Below are 18364 nucleotides of genomic sequence, written 5' to 3' on the forward strand. Positions count from 1 at the left end.
ACTGTATGACTTATGGACTACAATGTTGTTATCTGAAAATTATCAATACACAAAAATTTAAGCGAGATAAGATATGCTTGCGAAAGAGAACACCTGACATTAGTAACAAGGCATATATTTTTTGTTTTATATTATATTAATGATTATCTTAATTGAAAAAGCTAATAACCAAAGACTAAACCACTGTCAAGCCTCTTATGATATTAGACCAAAACGGATGTGGGACAAACCATAGGAAACACTCATGTCTATAAATGTCAAGTATCGTACATCAGACATCATCTTTTATCTGCGCAAATACATAAATCACAAAAATCATACAATAGAGGCGCTACACGTACACATGCCCCTGAGGTCAGCTTCGCACTGATAACCTACCCCAATGCACACCTTCATTGTATACTAACACTAATACTAGAGCGAATAAGGCGTTGAACTGAAGCTAAATAGAGAGCATTGCATCAAGAAGACAAGCAGTGGCTTGATGCAACGAGTTTTAAGCTGCATCTTTTCCTATTCTGGCACCACTTAAAGTGTTTCTCGGAAGGATATGATGTCTTTGTGCGTCAACGTGTGTGTGTGTGTGTGTGTGTGTGTGTGTGTGTGGTAGTAGTAGTGGTAATAATATACACGATTAGAGTTAGTCTGGTGATATCCTAAAGACATTATAAAAGTTGTAGAGATATATAAAGGATAGTTTCAAAAGACGGGTCACTATGCGAACTTTTTATCCTTTAAAAAATACAAATAGGTGAGAACAATGAGGTAAGAACAATGAGATAAGAACAATTAAATAAGAAAATGAGATAATAAGAAATCTCTCAGTATCACCAGCAGACAAAAAAGTGATAAATAACAAGTGTTAATAGCACAAAAACTGTGCTAGATCGGCGTCGCATGACCCTTCAACACACCCTCAACAATTTATATTATGCAACTAGGGGTCTAAAATGGAAAATGTTGAAAAGTAAAGGCTGGGGCTGACCATCAGGCCCTCCTATGAAGGCCTACCGGCGCCACAGGCCAAGAAGTAAAAAAAAAAAAAAAAAAAAAAAAAAAGTATTTATAACGCTATATTGAAGGGTTCATCAGGGCTAACAAATGTTATTATACGATGTCATGTCTACAATGCATGGGTATGCCAGGAAAACAACTTGAAGAGAACAACAACAACAATAACAACTAGATGGGCAATTTGTTGATCGGCGTCTGCGACGCCGGTAATAATAAGGCCGTTTCAGTACTAAACTTTATTTTGTTCAGTGTCAGCAGGTCCCTTAGAAAGACCTTATGCAGAATTATACCGGTACAAAACACCATTCCGGGAGATGTTGTTGATTTGTCTCCTATAAAGGAGGGCACGGGCTGGTGAGCCCGTCAGAGGATGTCGTCAGTTTTCAGAGTTATCGAGGAGGTGGGAAAAAGAAAGAGAGAGAGAGAGAGAGAGAGAGAGAGAGAGAGAGAGAGAGAGAGAGAGAGAGAGAGAGAGAGAGAGAGAGAGAGAGAGAGAGAGAGAGAGAGGCAAATGAAAAGAGGGAATGAAGAAGAGACAAGAAAGATAAAGACATATAAAAAAATAGAAGAGATTGCGAGAAATGAAAGATGACCTGAAAGAGATATTTGGAGGAGAGAGAGAGAGAGAGAGAGAGAGAGAGAGAGAGAGAGAGAGAGAGAGAGAGAGAGAGAGTTACAAAGCTTCATAACAACAGCAATTCGTGGCAATATTATTATTTTGTAAGCATAAACTAAACCTTAATTGATCGCGTTAATTCGTATACATTAATGAAGGACGTAGAGCAAGAAGCGATTGATTGAGGCCTCCATGGTAATATGGAATGGTAATGATAATATCGAAAATAGATATAAAATAATAATAATAATAATAATAACAATGACATGGACTATTATGGATTGTGGTAAACAGACTCCAACAAAACAAAATACTGAACAAACTGGTAAATTTCAACATAGGGGCAAGTGAAGAATTCGTTAAAAAGTGTTTTCATACTAATTTACATCAGGGTGGACAAGAAGAAGTAATCAAACACGTACGGCCATGCCAGCTCTGCCAAATTATCGTATTAACCACATCGTATCTATCATTTTTGTCTCAAACTCTCGTACCTACACAAATAACGTGCAAAAATTAAAGTCAGCGCTAAAACTGCTGAATACCGATGTGTTTCGTTCTTTGTTGTTATAGTTATCGGTCAGCAACTACGAAAATGAAACCCCACGAGTACGATAATTTGGCAACGCTGAGCCATGCCCTTTAATTAAACGATAATACAACACGATTTAAACTATTACCAAGGGGATGGATGGGAAGCAAATATGAACACAAACTCATCACTTGAAACACGAGGAAAATGTGAAGATGACGGAAATGTTTGGGTAGTTTTCCGTCGATGTCTACGATTTCCGTCATCGTTTGTATGTTCCGTCTTCCTTTTCCGAGTCTGACGAACATGACCGTCCTCAAATGGAAAGTTGTCAACAACTTTTTTCAATCAAATCAGAATCCATAGTGGATGATGAGGAAATATTCAAAGTAAACACTGTTTTTCATGAAAAGCAAGAATTCAACTATTTAATATACGTTTCTCTCGCAGTGAAGACTTTGCAATAAATTATGGCTCACCCTCAATGGACAAGACTCTCAGAAGAACTGCTTATTGAGAGCATAAGAAACCATATGTGTCTCTGGGACCACAGAGATGATTTATATATATGAAAAATGGGCGTCACTAGCTCCAAAAGTTTGTTGTACTGGTCCTGTCGAGCCTAATCCAGTTCCTCATTGCCTCGTGGTCCTCCAATCTCGGCTCCCTCAAGAGTCGATAGTAAACACTTTCTTGTTCGCGACGTGCCTTCCACTCACACGTCCACTCTCGTCTTCTGGCTTGTTTGGCTCGTCTCAGCTTCATTAAACACCTAATCACGTTTACAGCGGCGATAGCTTGTCTGTGTGTCGAGGCCATGGTGTTTTGTTTACATGTGACGGAAGCAGTGCAGACGGAAGTTGATGAAAAATATTGACGGAAAATGTGCTAATGTAAACAGCGCCTTAAAAAGTTGTCAATTTTCTGGAAGGTGATGAAAAATATTGACCGCATCTGCTTATAAAACGTCCAACTTACAGAGAAAGCCAAAACGGAAAACTGGGATGGTGAGTGTTTCGTTTTGACAGGAGGAAAATGCACCCTGAAATATACGTCAATTTTTCAAAACTCCTCCCCAACTTAATTTGTCGATCTCCCTTCGCTCGCCACTTGCCCCTCTTCCTTTTTTTATTTTTTATTTATTACAACATAGGAGACGGCTCAAGGGCAACAAAAAGTCCCCCCCATTTTAGTGGAAACATATCCCACCCCCCCATAAACATAAACACATAATAAGAACACTCGTCTCGTGGACCCAAATAAGGAGATTCATTTATAATTATTATCGTTAAAATAGTTAATTCCTGATGTTTCTTGGCAGTAGTTAGGCGTCAGAAACCGGTAAATACTATGCTCTGAGTACGATAATCTAGCAGCGGTGCTCAATACATAGACAAATAATGAAAGGTGTGTACGATAATCTGGCAACGGCGCTCAATACAAAGACAAATAATGTATGGCAGGATGAAGTAATTAACCTTATGATGAACAATGCTGATCAGCCCCTAAAGTATAGATGTTTTTTAACACCTCCGCTGCTACGTTGTTCCCTCTACCAGCGTTGCCAAATCGTCGTACTCTGACAATCGCATTTATCATTTTTAGGCTCCAAAACGGTCGTAACCACACACATAACGCTAGAAAATTAAAGTTATCGTTAAAACTGTTAAATATTGGTGGTTTTCGTTCATTTTCGCTATAGTTATCGGTCAGAAACTACGAATAGGCTATATGCTGAGTACGATAATTTGCCAACGCTGCCCTCTACCTTATAAAACCTTACTACCGAGAATCCATGGTAATACAGATCTTGACACTCCGCAAGTTCACGTGCAACATCCTTTATCGTGATGGTTTTACACCGAACAAGCAGAAAAAATAAGTCACTGTTCATTCCGTCAAAAAGTCCACACACACACACACACACACACACACACACACACACACACACACACACACACACTAAAAAAAAAAAAAAGAATTAATAAAAAAAAACATCTTTCCTTAACTAATGAACACATGATACTCGGTCGATAATCTCGTTAATATAAACTATAAGCAAAGATAACAACAATAATAATAATGATAACAAAAACAAAACTACTGAAACAATAACATAACCAATTCACATCACATACGTTCATCACCATCTCACACACACACACACACACACACGTTCATCACACACACACACACACACGTTCATCACACACACACACACACACACACACAATGGTCATGTCAACCTCTACTCATGTTTCTTATCTGCCGGTGTTGTCGTTGCCTGCTTCGCCCCCTCCTCCTTCTTCTGCAAACCTCCCTCGTAACACTGCAGCTTCGGCGCCTGCTGCTGCCCGCCCTGGTAGCACTGAAGCTTCGGAGCGCACGACCCTCCCTCGAAACACTGTAGCTTATTGCCGACCGAACACGGCTCCACGCGGGCACACATCACCACGGAGGGACACCAGAGCCACAGGAGGAGGGACAGGACGTAGAGGGTGAAGAGCAGGGGCAGCAGGTTAGCGGCGGCGGTGGGCGGGGCGACGAGGAAGCCGAGAATGAGACCGAAGAGGCATCTGCCGGACTCGACCTTGCGTGTCCAGCTGGTTTGGTCGTACATCAGGCCCGCCGAGGAGAGGGCCGCCACCACGCTGCCGCTGTACAGGAGAACCGCTGCCTGCCTGTCACCCTGGGGAAAGAACTTGCTTTACAGTCTACACAAAACACACAGCAGGAGCGAAACACCATGGGGAATAGAGGAATACATAGGACAAACAAGAGTTATGCTTCGTTTTATATGGAGGATCCGATATCTCGTTTTTTACTTAACTAACTGCTCTGGTTGCTATGTCTTTTAGTAACCTTCAAACCTCCCGGAAATCCATAAGAAAGAATGTTGAGACCCGAACAAAGAGTGGAAAATCGGCCCATAATAAAATAGATCAGAGAGGAAGGTGTTACAGGGAGAGGTAGGCTATTGTTGATGTTATGATAGGTTAGGTTAGGTTAGGTTAGGTTAGGTGGGAAAGTATTGCTGGGTAATTAAAGAAAGGTTGTAATAGGAAGAAGTAGGCTATTATTCTTTTTGTAAGGTTATATTGTTACTCATTATCGTCTTGAGTTAATTGGATGACTTAGGAAATTACTGAATATGACGTGAGGGAAATTAAATGACGGAGGAAATTAGGTGTGTGCGTGTGTATGTGTGTTAGAGAGAGAGAGAGAGAGAGAGAGAGAGAGAGAGAGAGAGAGAGAGAGAGAGAGAGAGAGAGAGATTTAGCTTATTACTCAGACACTTTTACTTCATCTTTTCCTTCCTCCCCCTTTCCTTCCTCCCCTTATCTTCGCCCCCTTCCCTTTACAACCCCCTTATCTAACTCCATCTCAGCCCTTCATTCCCTTTAACCTATTCTGGCAGGCTCGATCCCTTAGTCCCTTTTCTTACCTTCCTCACATTAACGCATCTCTTCCTCTCGTTTTCCTCTTTCTCCTCCTTCCCCGTAAATATATTGTTAATACACCCACGCCCACGCCCTCAGAGGTGGGTGTGGGCTTGTCTACTCACGGCATGGGCGGCCAGACGGGAGGTGAGGGCGAGGGTGGCCAAGAAGTGGGTGATGACGTAGATGTGGACGGCGGTGGTGGCTGTGGGCTTCCTGTACTCACGTGGGTGGTGGATCTGTGGAAGGTGAAGGAGATGAGTAAGAAGGTGAGGAGGTGAGAGCTCTGTGCATGGTAAGAAAGGGGAGTCAAGTGAAAAGGGGGGTGAGGAGGTGAGGTTAGGTTAGGTTAGGTAGGAGATGAGAAGGTGAGAGATCAGTGCATGGTAAGAAAGGGGTGTCAAGTGAAAAGGGGAGGTGAGGAGGTGAGGTTAGGTTAGGTTAGGTAGGAGATGAGAAGGTGAGAGATCTGTGTATGGTAAGAAAGGGGAGTCAAGTGAAAAGGGGAGGTGAGGAGGTGAGGTTAGGTGAGGTTAGGTTAGGTTAGGTAGGAGGTGAGAAGGTGAGAGATCTGTGTATGGTAAGAATGGGGAGTCAAGTGAAAAGGGGAGGTGAGGAGGTGAGGTTAGGTTACGTTAGGTTAGGTTAGGTAGGAGATGAGAAGGTGAGAGATCTGTGTATGGTAAGAAAGGGGAGTCAAGTGAAAAGGGGAGGTGAGGAGGTGAGGTTAGGTTAGGTTAGGTAGGAGATGAAAAGGTGAGAGATCTGTGTATGGTAAGAATGGGGAGTTAAGTGAAAAGGGAGTTGAAGAGGTTAGGTTAGGTTAGGTTAGGATCTGTGCATGGTAAGGAAGAGTAAGGAGATGAGAAGGTGGAAGAATCCGACGGCGACGAAGAAAATATCATAAAAAATAACAAAGAATAATAAACCCCAAACCAAACAACAATAACGTCAACAACAACCTCCAAGAGCACTCCACCATAAACCTAACCCCAAACAACCTCACCAAAACCCCAAACAACCTCAAACACCACCCACATTAGGCTTGTCGTGGTCCCAGCCGGTCCAGGGGGCGCCGGGCAGCCAGCTTGGTCCCTTGAACATGGCCACAAAAGCGTCACGCCAAGTCTTCATGCTCTTCGCCTTCCTCACCATTGACCTGAAGTAGAACACCTGGAACGGGAGGAGAGGAGTGACTATTGAGAGGAGGAGGAGGAGGAGGAGGATTGGTGATTGAATGAGGTTTTGTTGAGTGAAAGGAAGGATGATGAGGAGGAGAAGGATTAGGGATGATATGAGAAAAAGAAGGAGAAGAAAAGGAAGAAGAAGAAGAAGAAGAAAAAGAAGAAGAAGAAGAGGAAGAAGAAGAAGAGGAAGGAGATGAGGGATGGAATAAGGATGTACTGCTGAGTGGAAGGGATAAGGAGGAGGAGGAGGAGGAGGAGGGAGAAGAAAATTGATGAAATGAAAAAGTACCGTTAAGAGGCGGAGGAGGATTAGAGGAGTGGAAGGAGGAGGAAGTGGATTAATTTTTTACTGATGATGGAAGAGATTCGATTGAAAGTGGATGAGAATGGAAGAATGATTGATGCAGGAATGATGTTTTATTGAATGCAGGAAGGGTCAAGAACAGAGAAATGGTTACGTGGAAAACACATGACAATATTAATTTCTACGCGGAATCGAAATTTTGACAAAATGCTCTTTCGCTAAGTTTGACGAAGGTACCCATGAAAAGTTTGACAATTATGGAATCCAAAGAAAACGAAGCTTCTAAGGGCTAACTACACCCACACCCACACCCACACCAGCTGTTAGTCTTTATCATACGAAATTGACCTCTCTTTTGGCCACTCTATACCATCTTCTGTTGTGGGAGCGGTGAGTAGCGGGCTTTTTTTTCCTATACTCTTTTTGTTGCCCTTGAGGCGTCTCCTTTGTTGCAAAAAATAAATAAATGAATAAATAAAAATCTGGTCCCCGCCCCACCTGGTTGAAGAGAGGGTCGAACTTCTCGGGCTGCACCAGGATGCCGTAGACGGTCTTCTGGCTTACGTCCTGGGCCTGGAAGGTGCCGAAGAGCTGGTCCCAGATGATGAAGACCCCGCCGTAGTTCTTGTCGAGGCAGTACTTGTTGGACGCTGACGAGGAGACGAGAGAAAGGTTAGAGTGGGACAAAGGAAGGGAGAGAGAGAAAGGGAAGGATGGAAACGAAGAAGAGATAATTATTAGACGTCAGAGGGAGGAAAAGGGAGATAGAATTGAGGTTAGTGTGAATCAGGAGGGATGGAGAGGGAGAAAAGGAAGGATAGAAAGGAAGGAGAGATTTATTAGAGGTCAGACTGAGGAAGAGGAAGACTGAATTAAGAGGTTAGTGTGGGTCAGGAGCATAGCTGGGCGTTATCGCGATAAGTTATCGCGATACTTTATCGCTGATAACAAAATCGGATTATCGACCATCCGCTACTTATTTAAATATATATCGGTATCTTCGTTACTTTTGTAACCAAACTAGCGATAATCGCTACTTTTTTTCCGCCTCTCAGAAAAAAACGTTGTCTCCCTACTGCGCATGCGTGGCCCGGGCGCCCGGTGTTGTATGAAAAAACTTCGGGGTATGAAATATCTTCGGTGATGAGATTTCATGCTTAGATCATGAAAATTAAAACACTAGGTTATTTTTTTTTTATGCTACTCAAAAATCAATATATCATAGAGAAAAATCATTTAACTTTGCCCCAAAAATGATTATTCACTGCCTCAAATTTGATATTCCATATTCGTTTGTGACCATGCCATGATACTGAAGGCACCCGGTGTTGTGTTATTTGGTGTCCCATCGTCAAAAGCTGGCGCTTTTGTTTGCAAACACTGGTGTCTCGTGAACTGCGCATGCTCAGATCATTAAGTGTAGACCTGTTCAGTCTCACAATGCTTTTTTTAACACATTAAGAGTTGCTGGAAAGCTGAATCAAACATACAGTACCACCATCCTCGCTGTTTCTAGAACGACGAACACTCTGTACATATAAATACAACTCGTACAAAGTGTCGTTCTAGAAACAGCGAGGACGGTGGTAGTGGTACTATATGTCTGATTCAGCCTTCTAGCAACTCTTAATTACGGTTTAAAAGCTTTGTGAGACTGTACAGGTCTACGCTTGCTGGTCTGAGCATGCACCGTTCACGAGAGACCAGTGTTTGTAAACAATTTTTGACGGTGGGGACGCCTGATAACACAACACCGATTCAGGCATTTTTAGTATTACCGTCCATATGTACGTGTCAACGTGTGGTTTTAAGGTTTTGTAAGTTTCCTTAAATACAGATAATGAAAATTTGAATTCATCAATGTTGTTCTATCCGAAATATCAATATAGTATCGTTTTCGCCTTTCGGACTCATCGCTAGCTAGTATCGGAATTGTGGATTTATATCGGGTATCGGTTATCGGTTATCGCCTAAATTTGTGTCTCTAGTTAACGAATATCGGTTATCGCCGTTAAGATTTTTCATTATCAGTTATCGGTTATCGGGAATAAGGTTTTCTGTTATCGTGCCCAGCTATGGTCAGGAGGGAGGGCGAGGGCGAAAGGGAGGGATAAAAAGGGAGATATTAGTAGAAGTTCAAGGGAGGAAGGGAGAAAGGGAAGAACAGAAAGGAAGGAGAGATTTATTAGAGGTCAGACTGAGGAAGAGGAAGACTGAATTGAGAGGTTAGTGTGGGTCAGGAGGGAGGGAGAGGGCGAAAGGGAGGGATAAAAAGGGAGAAATTAGTAGAAGTTTAAGGGAGGAAGAGAGAAAGGGAAGAACAGAAAGGGAGAAGAGGATATCAGATGTCAGAGGAAGGAAGAGGGAGATAGAAAAGGATCGAAAAAGAGACGAAATTGAGAGGTTAGTGTGGGTTAGAGAAAGGAAAAAGGAGAAAGGGAAGGAAAGGAAGGGAGAAAAGGATAGTGGAGGTCACGAAGGGAAGGGAAGGTTGAGAAAGGGAGGGGCAGGAAGGGAGACATGTGGGAAAAGTGGAGAGGAGAGACATGAAGGTAGAAATGGGAAGAAAAGCAGGGAGAAAAGAAAAGGAAGATGGAGTATAGAGTTCCAAATCCTATATCAAGGGAACCACACCAAGTCACGTGACCACATTATTGCCACATGAAAAAAAAAGAATAAACGAAACAGGGATCCAAGGTGATACTGAAAGAGGATGTGAAGTGTGCGCAGAAATTACTCCGTGTTTCACTCACATAAGGCAAATAATACGGAGACAGCACCAGATCATGAGAGGTTTGACACGTGATCTCACATTCAGGGTCAATCAGTCACATTATCAGCAGACCCGTCGGTGGCAAGAGGGGTCATGGGACTCGTTGGGGGCTACCGAAGTCTCCCATTACATGCTATCATCTTCTTTAGGCCGTTCCTGTTAGGGCTCGCCAGGGAGGATCATCCGTTTCCATTTCTTATTGTATCTTTGTTTTTTTCTATCTCATGTCACCTGCCCGTATAGCCATGTCTCATCACACTCATAAATATCCTCTTTTCTTCTCCCAATATATCCAGCATCAATCCTTCGCACTTGTCCGTTTCCATCCCCTTGTTGTATCTTCGTATCTTCCTCTGTCATGTTATCTGCTCGTATATCCATCTCTCATCACACCCATAAATCTCCTCTGCGGCTTTCCTCTTTGTCTTCTTCCGATATTTCCAGCATCAATCCTTCGCACTTGTCCGTTTCCATCCTCTTATTGTATCTTTGTATCTCAATCTCATGTTATTACCTGCCCGTATATCCATCTCTCATCACACCCATGGATCTCCTCTGCGGCTTTCCTCTTTCCCTTCTCCCGATACACCTACCAAGAATCCTTCGCACATGTCCGAACCATCTCAATATCGAATGCCTCACTTTCTGTCCGAACCGTCTAACCTGAGCTGTTCCTGTAATATACTCGTTTATACTCCTGTTCATCCTCGTCACTCCCATAAAAAAATATCAGCTCGGTATTTTCAGACAATTCCGCTTCTCGTATCAACTATATCCAATGTCCAAAGAGTATATCAGTCGCGTTCTAATGAGTGTTTCTGTAGGTTCATGCCACAGAGGAATGATCAAACTACCAGCAGGGTCTTAAAACTACTTCTGCAAATGCCCAAAACTCCTACGAAAGTCTTGTCTGTGCTTGGCCTCCGAAATGCTTAACTACTTCTCTCTCCTCCTCCTCCTCCTCGTCCTCTCCCAGTTCATTAAAAACAATCACGTTCCTCGTTGCTATCTAACTACCAGAAGGGTCATAAAACTACTTCTGCAAATGCCCCAAACTCCTACGAAAGTCTTGTCTGTGCTTGGCCTCCGAAATGCTTAACTTCTCTCTCCTCCTCCCCCTCCTCCTCCTCGTCCTCTCCCAGTTCATTAAAAACAATCACGTTCCTCGTTGCTATCTAACTTCTTTTTTTAGGATTCATTTCCCTTTCAGATGCTACACAAGGGCGCCAATATCATCTCCTCCTCCTCCTTCTCCTCCTCCTCCTCCTCCTCCTCCTCCTCTTGCAAACAGGCCCCATAGAAGCCTAAACCAAGATTGTAGGACCTTATTAACAAGCAGAACCGGACTGAACCGACACCTGTAATGGAGAAGGAGAAGGAGGAGGAGGAGGAGGAGGAAGATGGCGATGAGAAAGGTGATGGAGGACGAGGAGGAGGAGAAGAAGGAGAGGAGGAAGGAGGAGGAGGAGGAGGAGGATGAAGAAGACGATGTAGAGGAGGAAGAGGAGGAGAGGCAGAAGAAGGACAGTGAAGAAGAAGAGGAGAGAGAAATACTGAAGACAATGACGGAGAGAAAAAAGTGGAGAGATGGGTGACAGGGAGAAGAAAAAGTGGAGAGATGGGTGACAGGGAGAAGAAAAAGTGGAGAGATGGGTGACAGGGAGAAAAAAAAGTGGAGAGATGGGTGACAGGGAGAAAAAAAAGTGGAGAGATGGGTGACAGGGAGAAAAAAAAGTGGAGAGATGGGTAACAGGGAGAAAAAAAGTGGAGAGATGGGTAACAGGGAGAAAAAAAAAGTGGAGAGATGGGTGACAGGGAGAAAAAAAGTGGAGAGATGGGTAACAGGGAGAAAAAAAAAGTGGAGAGATGGGTGACAGGGAGAAAAAAAAGTGGAGAGATGGGTAACAGGGAGAAAAAAAGTGGAGAGATGGGTGACAGGGAGAAAAAAAGTGGAGAGATGGGTAACAGGGAGAAAAAAAGTGGAGAGATTGGTAGCTAATATACGAAGGAGGATCACGTACCATCAGACAGATACGAGACAGAAACACACACACACACACACACACACACACACACACAAAGAAGGTAGAAAACACATAAAGGAAGGAAAATAAAGATAAAGAGACACAAATAAACAGTACAACACGAAGGTAGATCTAGTAACAGCGTCTCTGTATAGTGAAAACCGATACAGTATACGACCAGGTGGCGGACAAGATGCTCACAGGTAAGAGGGTTCGAACGGGGGTGTCATGAGGCGGATCCGACAGCCAACAGGTTCTGATACAACACGGGAATGTGAGAAAACCTGACGATGACGGGTTCGCAGAGAGAGAGAGAGAGAGAGAGAGAGAGAGAGAGAGAGAGAGAGAGAGAGAGAGAGAGAGAGAAGAATAGTGCCACATTCCTTCCTTAAACCACAAAGTAAAAACAAACAAACAAACAAACAAACAAAACTCCCTCAGAAGGCTCCTACAAGGTACATCTGTCTGTCTGTCTGTCTGTCTACCACGGCGGCATTATAGACAGTAAGCTTTTTTTTTTTTAATTCTTTGTTTTGCCCTTCAGCTGCCTCCATTACTCTCTTCGTTCTCCTCTTCCTTATCATCATCATCGTGTTTTTTATCTTCATCTTACTGTTTCCTCTCGTTATCCTGCTCTTTAACTTCATCCTAGTCGTTCTTCATCTCCTTCTACTTCTCCTTCCTTTTCCTCCTCTTATTCCTTCACCTCCGTCTTCAATATCACTTCTCCTTTTCCTCCTACTCTTTCTCCATCTTCTATACTTCTCCTTCCGCCTCCTCCTCTCTTCCTTTTCCTCCTCCTACTCCTTCACCTCCGTCTTCAATATCACTTCTCCTTTTCCTCCTACTCTTTCTCCATCTTCTATACTTCTCCTTCCGCCTCCTCCTCCTATTCCTTCACCACCGTCTTCAATATCACTTCTCCTTCTCCTTCTCCTATTCCTCCTCCTACGCTTTCTTCATCTCCTCCTACTTCTCCTTCCTTTTCCTCCTCCTATTCCTTCATCTCAGTCTTCAATATCACTTCTCTTCTCCTACTCCTCCTATTCCACCTCCTTCCACCACCTCCACCATCAACCACACTCACCATGATGAACCTGGTGATGCGTCGGGGTATTGAACACATACTCCAGCGGGCCCAGGGAACCAATGGCCTCCGTGTGAATCCAGCACTGGTAGAGGAGGTTGAACTGGGCGTGGGCGAGCATATGGGTAGGGGGGACTCCGAGGAAGGCGAGGGGGAGGTAGAAGACCCATGTGAAGAGACGCTGCAGGGGGGAGTGCCTCATACCCACGGCCATAGTGAGGTCCTGGCTGCTGTGATGGACTTGGTGAATGGCCCATAGCATCATAATCTCTGGGGGATGAACGGAAAGGTACAAATACTAACTTCTACTACTACTGCTACTACTACATCTGCTACTAATACCACGATCAATCATTCTCCTCCTCCTCCTGCTACTCCTCTTCCTCCTCCTAACACCACCTACCATGGCTCGCGCGGTGCAACCAGTAGTACACGAGGTCTACCGCCACCACCAGCGCCACCACCGCCAGCAGGGAGTCTCCGAGGGAAGGGAGGACGGCGTAGTTTTGCCATAAGTAAGTGTAGACACCGAACTCGAGCCCGCGGACGATGACCCTGAAGATAGAGACCCAGTTAGTTGGCTCGTTGGGAAGGGTAGTGATTAGAGGTGAAGGTAGTTAGGGCTTTAAGAGTAGTTAGAGGTAGTGGTTGTTAGTTAAAGGGGTAGTTAGAGTGGTTGAGGAAAGGGTAGTAGTTATGGAGTTAGAGGTAAGGTTAGTTTGATTAGAGTTAGAGTTAGTTAGAAAGGCTGGTAGTTAGAGGTAAAAGGTAGTTAGAATTGTAGCTAGAGTGGTAGCTATAGGTAAAAATACGTAGACATTATGGTAGTAATAGACAAAGGTAGTTAGGGTAGTTAGTGGTAGTTAGAGGTAAGGTAGTAGTTAGTGTAGTAGTTATTGGTAGTTAGTCAGGGAAGTAGCAGGAGGTAAGAGTAGTTAGTGGTAGTTAGAGGTAAGGGTCGTTAGGTAAGGTGGTAATTAATGTTGAAGTTCTTGGTAGTAGTTAGAGTTAGGGTAGTTAGTGGTAGTTAGAGGTAAGGGTCGTTAGGTAAGGTGGTAGTTAGTGTTGTAGTTATTGGTAGTTAGTCAGGGAAGTAGCAAAAGGTAAGGGTAGTTAGTGGTAGTTAGAGGTAAGGGTAGTTAGTGGTAGTTAGAGGTAAGGGTAGTTAGTGGTAGTTAGAGGTAAAGGTAGTTAGAGGTAAGGGTAGTTAGTGGTAGTTAGAGGTAAGGGTAGCTAGTGGTAGTTAGAGGTAAGGGTAGTTAGTGGTAGTTAGAGGTAAGGGTAGTTAGTGGTAGTTAGAGGTAAGGGTAGTTAGTGGTAGTTAGAGGTAAGGGTAGTTAGTGGTATTTAGAGGTAAGGGTCGTTAGAGGTAAGGGTCGTTAGGTAAGGTGGTAATTAATGTTGAAGTTCTTGGTAGTTAGTCAGGGAAGTAGCAGGAGGTAAGGGCAGTTAGTGGTAGTTAGAGGTAAGGGTAGTTAGTGGTAGTTAGAGGTAAGGGTCGTTAGGTAAGGTGGTAATTAATGTTGAAGTTCTTGGTAGTTAGTCAGTGTAGCAACAGATCGCTGATAATACGGGCCATAATCCCCTTCTCCTATTCTCCGCCACACACTCACTTGGTAATCTCGTAGAAGGTGGCGTGGACCATACACAGCACGTTGTCGTGGAGGCAGGGGAGCGCCTCACCCTGCCACCACAGCGCCACGTACTCCAGACACACCATCCACAGCAGCCACCACACCCCCTGGAACACAGACACACATCACCACCGTTGCCAGATTGTCGTACTCAGAGCATCGTATTTACCGGTTTCTGCCAGATTGTCGTACTCTGAGCATCGTATTTACCGGTGTCTGCCAGATTGTCGTACTCAGAGCATCGTATTTACCGGTGTCTGCCAGACTGTCGTACTCAGAGCATCGTATTTACCGGTTTCTGCCAGATTGTCGTACTCAGAGCATCGTATTTACCGGTTTCTGCCAGATTGTCGTACTCAGAGCATCGTATTTACCGGTTTCTGCCAGATTATCGTACTCAGAGCATCGTATTTACCAGTTTCTGCCAGATTATCGTACTCAGAGCATCGTATTTACCAGTTTCTGCCAGATTATCGTACTCAGAGCATCGTATTTACCGGTTTCTGCCAGATTATCGTACTCAGAGGATCGTATTTACCGGTTTCTGCCAGATTATCGTACTCAGAGCATCGTATTTACCGGTTTCTGACCCATAATAATTGCCAAGAAACACCAATAATTAACCACTTTATCAATAATTGTATATGAAGCCAGTTTTTGGGGGTGAAGGGGACAGTTTTTAGGTCGGAAATCGTCAATCATAAGAGGATGAGCACGACAGTTTGGTAAAGTATCCCATCACGACCATTACTGAAGGGGAAGGGAAGAGGAGCTGGCAGGGGTTAGGAAGGGGTGTGGGTTGCGTGATCCTCTTGTATGCCGAATAGACACTCCTCGTTTAACCCTCTAGCTGCGAAATATGAGTAGACAAGAGTCCTTTCTATGCGAATTACCGGCCCTTAACTTAAACTTACCAGGCCAAAAGGAGTTAAAACGTATATCATTATAATCATCTCAGTTTTATGCAGCCTCGAATAATATTTTTCCGGTAGAGTTGCAAATTTATGATGCGATTATGCCGCAAAGTAGGCTTGGCGCAGCTACCGGGTTAAAGAGTGGAAGAGAAAGGGAAAAAAAGCTGGCAAAGGTTAAAAGGAGGTGTGAACTGTGCCATGTATGTAGAATAGACACAGTTTGCTTAAAGAGAGGAAGGGGAGGAGAAATGGAGAGGAAAGGGAGCTGGTAGAGGGTTAGAAAAGGTTTAATAATGTGTCCCCTGTTGTTATAAGAGACGAAGGGGAAAAGGAGGTTACTGATGTGTGGAATGTGTCTCTGCAACATAGCCACACCTTTTAAGAGAGGAAGGGGAGAAGAAAGGGAGGGGAAAGGGAGCTGGTATGGGTTAGAAAAGGATTTATAATGTGTCCCCTGTTGTTATAAGGGAGAAAGGGGAAGAGAGGTGACTAGGGTGTGGAATGTGCCTCTGCAACATAGCCACACCTGTTAAGAGAGGAAGGGGAGAAGAAAGGGAGGGTAAAGGGAGCTGGTAGAGGGTTAGAAAAGGATTTATAATGTGTCCCCTGTTGTTATAAGAGAGGAAGGAGAAGAGGAGGTGACTGATGTGTGGAATGTGTCTCTGCAACATAGCCACACCTTTTAAGAGAGGAAGGGGGGAAGAAAGGGAAGGGAAAGGGAGCTGGTTGAGGGTTAGAAAAGGATTTATAATGTGTCCCCTGTTGTTATATGAGAGGAATAGGGAAGAGGAGGTAACTGATGTGTGGAATGTGCCTCTACAACATAGCCACACCTGTTAAGAGAGGAAGGGGCAGGGGGAAAGGGAGATGACAGGGGTTAGGAAGAGGTGGAATAAGCCCCTTGTTTTAATAGAGGAAGGGAAGGGGGAGGTGGCAGGGGAGGGCTGTGTAATATGCCTCTGTAAGCAACGTATCCACACTTCATTTTAAGAGAAGAGGAAAGGGAGGTAGGAAGAGTTAGAATAGGGTATGGAATGTTCTATCCCCTCCCCCCCTCCCCCCCCTTGTCAACCGAGCCACACCACGCTACTAGAGGGAGGAAAGGGGAGATGGCAGAGGGGGGGGGGGGAGGATAGAGGTTAAGCTTATATAGAACCCGCTTTCAAGAATTAGACTCCTGAACAGGCCGGAATTGAATTAAGTCACACCTGTTACTCGGGCTTCGTGTGGGCGTTCGCTGCGACACGGCAAGACTAGTCGAAGTTGACCTCTCTTTTGGCAACCCGTCTAAACTCTTTTTTTATGAGGGCGAAATTAAAAAACCCACCACAAAAAACAACAGAGAAAAAGAAAGAAAGGAACGACATGAACACTGCGGAAGGAAGGAAGACAAGGAAGGGGAAGGAGGAAGGGGGGGAGGAAGCAATATCTATGAAGACAGACAAACAGACAAATAAGTGGCAATGTAAACTCTATGGATATCAATGAGCATGTTTACCCTTCAGCTCGACAAAACACACACACACACACACACACACACACACCTATGAAGGAAAAGAGAGCGGGATAGGTGAAAAAAGAAGAGGAGGTGAAGATGACAAAACACACACACACACACACACACACACACACACACACACACACACACACACACAGACACACATCCCAGACACATTTTCCTCGATAACATTTGGCACCGACTGCTCTCCACACACTCTAATGGCGGTCTCTAATCGTTTCAGGTGACCGAGGTAATTACGGGAGTGTACTTAACCAGCTTTGTCCAAATTGGGGTACGCAGCATTGATCAAAGGGGTGCATGATGAGACGATGAACACACACACACACACACACACACACACACACACACACACACACACACACACACACACACACACACCTATGAAGGAAAAGAGAGCGGGATAGGTGAAAAAAGAAGAGGAGGTGAAGATGAGGTGAACTTGAGATGAAAGCGAAGAAATAAAGGCGAGTAAAAGAGGAAGAGGCGCAAGACAGTGATCGCCAAGTGAATAAGACATGGATAAGTGCAAAGAGTAAGGAAGTAAGAGGGAGGTAGAGGGCCAAATGAAGGAAGGAAAAGGAAGGTAAAGAAAACGAAGGAATATATTAAAGGATGAAGAGGAGGTAAGAAAACGGAGATATGGGATAGACGAAAAAAAAAGAAAAAAAGTGGAGGACAATGAGAAAGAGGTGGAAGGGAAGGTGGATAACAGATGGGGATATTAAATGAATGGAGAAGTGGATGAGGGTGGAGAAAAACTGAACAGCGAAGGTATGTACATAAAAAGATGGTGGTAGGAGAGGTGGAAGGGGGTGGGTGGTGGAGGAGGGTGGAGAGGTGGAAGAGAGTGGGTGGTGGTGGAGGTGGGAGAGGGAGAGGTGGAGCGATAGATAACAGGGTGTGACTTGAGCTCAGTTTGAAGTGGAATCTCACGCCCGTGTGTGTGTGTGTGTGTGTGTGTGTGTGTGTGTGTGTGTGTGTTGCTACTTAACAATCGTGAGTCGAGATAGGTTGAACGGGAGCAAGAGGAGGAGGAGGAGGAGGAGGAGGAGGAGGAACTCGAAGTCGAAGAAGAAAACGAAGACGAGGACGAGGAAGAAGAAGAAGAAGATGAAGAAGAAGAAGAAGAAGAAGAAGAAGAAGAAGAAGAAGAAGAAGAAGATAATGACGACGATGATGAAGACAACGAAGAAAAAAAAAACATTAAAAACACACACACACAAACTAACCCAAGAAGAGACAGACGATAAGAAAAAGATGACGAAGAAAAAGAAGAAGAAGAATGAGGAAAAATAAGAAGAAAAGAAGACACAATAA

At 44.1% G+C, this 18364-nt stretch overlaps 1 protein-coding gene across 1 annotated transcript in view; it reads right to left on the bottom strand.

The window, feature by feature from the left end:
• Positions 1-3017: 3017 nt before the first annotated feature.
• The window catches only part of LOC127007012 (alkylglycerol monooxygenase-like), a 31449-nt gene continuing 16102 nt past the window's right edge, over positions 3018-18364 (bottom strand). The window contains exons 3-9 of the mRNA XM_050877488.1: positions 14591-14718; positions 13381-13532; positions 12978-13247; positions 7592-7743; positions 6641-6775; positions 5728-5841; positions 3018-4851 (exon numbers count right to left, since the gene is read on the bottom strand). Of these exons, the coding sequence (XP_050733445.1) occupies positions 4411-4851; positions 5728-5841; positions 6641-6775; positions 7592-7743; positions 12978-13247; positions 13381-13532; positions 14591-14718 (1392 nt within the window). The 3' untranslated portion in view covers positions 3018-4410. The remainder of the gene's footprint in view (positions 4852-5727; positions 5842-6640; positions 6776-7591; positions 7744-12977; positions 13248-13380; positions 13533-14590; positions 14719-18364) is intronic.

The sequence above is a fragment of the Eriocheir sinensis genome, chromosome 34 (assembly GCF_024679095.1).
Source record: "Eriocheir sinensis breed Jianghai 21 chromosome 34, ASM2467909v1, whole genome shotgun sequence".
Lineage (NCBI taxonomy): Eukaryota > Metazoa > Arthropoda > Malacostraca > Decapoda > Varunidae > Eriocheir > Eriocheir sinensis.